Below are 4861 nucleotides of genomic sequence, written 5' to 3'. Positions count from 1 at the left end.
TTTCAGGCTAATCTAATTAGGCTAATGACTTGCCCACCACCAAGCACGAAAGCTGGGACAATCTCCTCGTGATTTTCCTGCCTTACAGACTTGTACTTTCTTTGTTACACCGAGCTGTCTCTGAACAGCAAGAAGCACAAACTTTGGTTTGCTGTGGCTTGCTATCCAACTGCTTAGGAGCCACCCGCGCCATGCATTTGAGGAGACATTAAAAAGAGAACAGGTTTTGGTAGTGAAGAAGCAAAGCATACTCAGATATTGTTAATAGACGGGTTTTGTTTTGCCTGTGTCTCAACAGCATAAATCTTCTTTCAATAGGACACAGAGCATGTAAATGTTATTACGATCAGCTAACACAACGGACGGGCAGGGGTACAGCTCTGCTCAGCTTATCCAGCCTTAACCAGTCTATATTTGTGTCTTGATCATTTAAAGTGGTAAAGATTGAAAGCCTGGAGGTGGAGAAATGTAGCCTGGTCCCCTAGTAAAGAGGAATTGGCCGAAATCCATCCAAATCTTGTGAATTTATGAACTCAGCCTTATTGTTAAGTGCTGACTGAGAGAAGATGAGGAAACTTAAGTTCGTGAAAGCAAGGCTCTATGATTCTCATCTCAAGTTTGATTAAGTTAGAATCTGGCAACATCTTCCTGTTAAGCAATTACTTATTTGGCTTTCTGCGTTTTCTGAGCTTGCATGGCATAATTACAAGCTAGAGTGAGAGATGTTTTCACATCGTTAGAAACACTGAGCCGCAGAATCTTATAAAGCCTGCTACATAAGTCACTTCCAAAGACTTTTTTTTTTTTTTTTTTTTTTTACTTTTCACAGACAGGTAAAGTTAAGCCTGTCAATCACGCAACTTTTTTTTTTTTTTTTTTTTTTTTTAATTACAAGTATTTCCCAGGTTTACTATTCTTTATATACATATACGGGATATTAACGTATTTACTTACATGTGCCAATCTGATTTTTTTTTTTTTTTTTTTTTTTTAGCTCAAGATTGTTCCCAGAGATATTTATCTCATTTCACGTTCAGACTCAGCATTTCCCCTTCTTTTCGGGAGGAACTGTAATAGAATTTGTTGATGTTGTTGATGTTTTTCTTCGGAGAATAGTGATTTCAAAGGGCGTTGCACTGGATTTCCCGTCTCAGTGGCCCCGGGATGCGAGTTTGGTCAATGTCGTGTGTCCAGTTGGGCACGGGGGAGCCGCGCAATTGGCGCGGAGCCTCCGACGACAGGCGACCGCCCCAGGACGCTGCGGCGAGGGCATGAATCATCACCAATGGGGTTTTCCTTGCTCGTAAGCGACTGAGTAGGAGCCTTGCCCGGCACTGAGATGAAAAGCAACCCCTCCCGAGACACCACGCAGAGCTATACACGCTGTCCATACGCCCTCTCCCCGCACCAGCGGCTAGGCTGATATTGTTCCCCGGGCACCCCCGGCAGCACCGTGCCCACAGCAGCCGAGCTGGGGCGAGAGCAGAGCCCCGCGGGGGTCGGGGGTCAGTGGTGCGACCCCTCAGAAAGTGCAGGCGGCCCCGCCACCGGGAGAGCCCGGTACAGCCGCCCGGTGCCCCGTGCCCTGGGGCCGCCGCCGCCTGCCTGCTGGTGGCGATAAGCGCCCCCAGGCGCCCCCAAGAGCCCCGGCACCCCAAAGGCGGCGGGCAGCGCTGGCGCATGTTGTGTCCCCCGACCCCAGCCGGCAGCACCTAGCCGCAGAAAGCCTCCCCCCGCCTCGCACAGCCCGCACCAGCTCCGGAGCCGGTCCCGAGGGGAAGTCCAGAGTCCTCACTGCCCGGGGCGGAGCTGTTGGGAGGAGATTTGGAGGCAGAATTGCGGGGGCGTGGTGGGTGTCCCTGCGGTGCCCCCTCGGCCGGGGAGGGGGCGGAGGGGAGTCGCGGACACCCCTCCAGCCCGGCCCCCCGGCGGTACGATAGAGACCCAGCGAGACCCCCCCCCTCTCTCCCCCGTGACGGGCGGGATGGAGGGGGAGGACGGAAGGGGAGGGGAAGGAGGGAGGGAGCAAGCGAAGGGGGGAGAAGGGAGGCAGGGCAGTAAGGAGAGGCGCGGGAGAGCGGCGGAGCGAGGGGCAGCAGCGCGGCGAGCGGCGGCCGCGGGAGGGCCGCCCCCGCCGCCCGGGGCTGGGCGCTGGGCAGAGGCAGCGGTGATGGGCGGGCGCGGGGCGGCTCCGCCAGCCGCCGTCCTCCGAGCTTCGGCCGCCTCCCGCCGCGCTATATAGGGGAGGGAGGGGTGTCGGGGGGGCCCCGGCGTGGCCAAAGCGCACGGGGCGGCGATGCCTCCTGCCAGGGGAGCGCACAAGTGACCGGCGCCTCTTCCCATGCCCGTCTCCTGAAGCGACCCCCCCCCCGTCCCGGCATGGATGTGGCCAACAACACTACCTCCCCAGAGCGCTCCCCCGAGGGGGCAGGTGGCCCCGGCCTCGCCGAGGTGACCCTGGGCTACCAGCTGCTCACCTCGCTGCTCCTGGGCACGCTCATCCTGTGCGCCGTGAGCGGCAACGCCTGCGTGATCGCGGCCATCGCCCTGGAGCGCTCCCTGCAAACCGTGGCTAACTATCTCATCGGCTCGCTGGCCGTCACCGACCTCATGGTGTCCGTGCTGGTGCTGCCCATGGCGGCCCTCTACCAGGTGCTGAACAAGTGGACTCTGGGGCAGGTCACCTGCGACATCTTCATCTCGCTGGACGTGCTGTGCTGCACCTCTTCCATCCTGCACCTGTGCGCCATCGCCTTGGACAGGTACTGGGCCATCACGGACCCCATCGACTATGTCAACAAGAGGACTCCCCGGCGGGCCGCCGTGCTCATCAGCCTGACCTGGCTCATCGGCTTCTTGATATCCATCCCGCCCATGCTGGGCTGGAGAACGCCCGAGGACCGCTCGAACCCCGACGCCTGCACCATCAGCAAGGACCACGGGTACACCATCTACTCCACCTTCGGCGCCTTCTACATCCCGCTGCTCCTCATGCTGGTGCTCTACGGCCGCATCTTCAAGGCGGCCCGCTTCAGGATCCGCAAGACCGTCAAGAAAGCGGAGAAGAAGAAAATCGCCGACACCTGCCTCACCCTCTCCCCGGCCACCCTGCAGAAGAAAAGCAACGGGGAGCCCGGCAAGGGCTGGCGGCGGACTGTGGAGCCCAGGACCGGCGCCTGTGTCAACGGCGCGGTGCGGCAGGGCGAGGACGGGGCAGCCCTGGAGATCATCGAGGTCCAGCGCTGTAACAGCTCCTCCAAGACTCATCTGCCGCTGCCCAGCGAGGCGTGCGGCTCCCCGCCGCCCCCCACCTTTGAGCGGCGCAACGAGAAGAACACGGAGGCCAAGCGGAGGATGGCTTTGTCCCGGGAGAGGAAGACTGTCAAGACCCTGGGCATCATTATGGGCACCTTCATCCTCTGCTGGCTGCCGTTCTTCATCGTGGCGCTGGTCCTGCCCTTTTGTGACAGTAAGTGCTACATGCCCGAGTGGCTGGGGGCAGTCATCAACTGGCTGGGCTACTCCAACTCCCTCCTCAACCCCATTATCTATGCCTATTTCAACAAAGACTTCCAAAGTGCTTTTAAGAAAATTATCAAGTGCAAATTCTGCAGGCAGTGAAGCCCCCCGCTCCGGGACAGGGCAGCGGCGGCTCCTGCCCCTGGCTCCCTCCCGCCTGCCCCCCTCAGCAGTGCGCCCCCCTCCCAGACCCTCCCCAGCGCCGGTAGGAGGCCGGGGCGCGCCGGGACCTCCCTCGCAGAGCGCCCTCGCCCCTCGCCCCTCCGCCTGTCGGACAAGGGCCGTGCCGTGCCGTACTGTGCCGGGCAGGGCAGAGCGGGGCTCCGCCGGGAGCAGCGAGGTGTCAGGATGCGGCCGCCGGGGCTGCGCTGCCGCCTCCTTCCCTGCTGTCATTCTGGGTAGGCTTTAGGGTTTTGCAGGTCGTTGCTTGTGGTCGCTGTAAAACCACGGCGTCTGCCCGAGTAGCATCGGTAAAAATAAACCACCCTATGCAGAACACCGCCGTGTCGGGCTTTTTTACTGGATTTAATAGGAGGCGGCGGTGGGCTCCGAGTCCGACCTCGCTCTGGCGCTGTGAGTGAGGAGGCTGAAGGCGACTCTCCCAGAGGAGGAAGGGGCTTTGGGCTTGAAACCGCCACGGGGATTTATTTACTTGGGGGAACTGAGACAGTGGTTTGTAACCTTGCAAGGTACTTCCAGCATCATTCCCTCTGCCTTATGTGTGTGTAACAGCTCTCCTGCTCTGTTAGGACCTTCCAGTTCATCGGGCTTCCCTTGGTTACACCGCGGGGAGGGAACGGGCAGTTCCCATGTCTCATTACATGGAGATGTGTATTTTTTTAAAATGCCTTGGAAAAGCTTGGCGCTGTGAGACCGTCTCTGAGTTCACCGCGCACGCGGCGGCACAGGGAGTTTGAACAGCCGGCAAGTAGCATTTCTTTTTATTTCTTCTTTTTTTTTTGATCTTTTTTGAAGCCGCTTGAAAGTTTCTCCGGAGACTTTGCTGTTGTTTCGTAGGCAGCCAGATGCGGCACACTTTGCTCGGGAAAACAGAAAAGAAAAGAAAACAAAACAACAACTAAAAAACAAACAAACAAACACAGCAGAACTAACCAAACCGGTCAACCAAAACACTGCCATGTGCTCCGTGGCAGCAGGGGAGGGGCTGACAGCATCCCGGCGGCAGCCGCAGGTGGCGAAAGCGACATCTCTCAGCGCAGCATGAAAAGGGGCGGCTCTCTCCTCCCCCGGGCCAGCCCCGGCAAGGGTAAGAACGACCACCCCCAAAAAACAGAGCTGCGGCCAGAAGCAGGCAGTGCCACTGCGGTGCCAAGGGCAGGGA

At 58.5% G+C, this 4861-nt stretch overlaps 1 protein-coding gene across 1 annotated transcript; it reads left to right on the top strand.

Annotated features, from left to right (window-relative positions):
- Positions 1-1935: 1935 nt before the first annotated feature.
- Positions 1936-4613, top strand: HTR1A (5-hydroxytryptamine receptor 1A). Its single transcript, XM_038171088.2, has one exon. The coding sequence runs from the start codon at positions 2380-2382 to the stop codon at positions 3619-3621; it is 1242 nt and encodes a 413-aa protein (XP_038027016.1). The 5' UTR covers positions 1936-2379; the 3' UTR covers positions 3622-4613.
- The last annotated feature ends 248 nt before the right edge of the window (positions 4614-4861 follow it).

The sequence above is a fragment of the Anas platyrhynchos genome, chromosome Z (assembly GCF_047663525.1).
Source record: "Anas platyrhynchos isolate ZD024472 breed Pekin duck chromosome Z, IASCAAS_PekinDuck_T2T, whole genome shotgun sequence".
NCBI lineage: Eukaryota > Metazoa > Chordata > Aves > Anseriformes > Anatidae > Anas > Anas platyrhynchos.
Note: the sequence above shows the minus strand (reverse complement) of the source record. Positions and strands in the feature narration are given on the sequence as shown.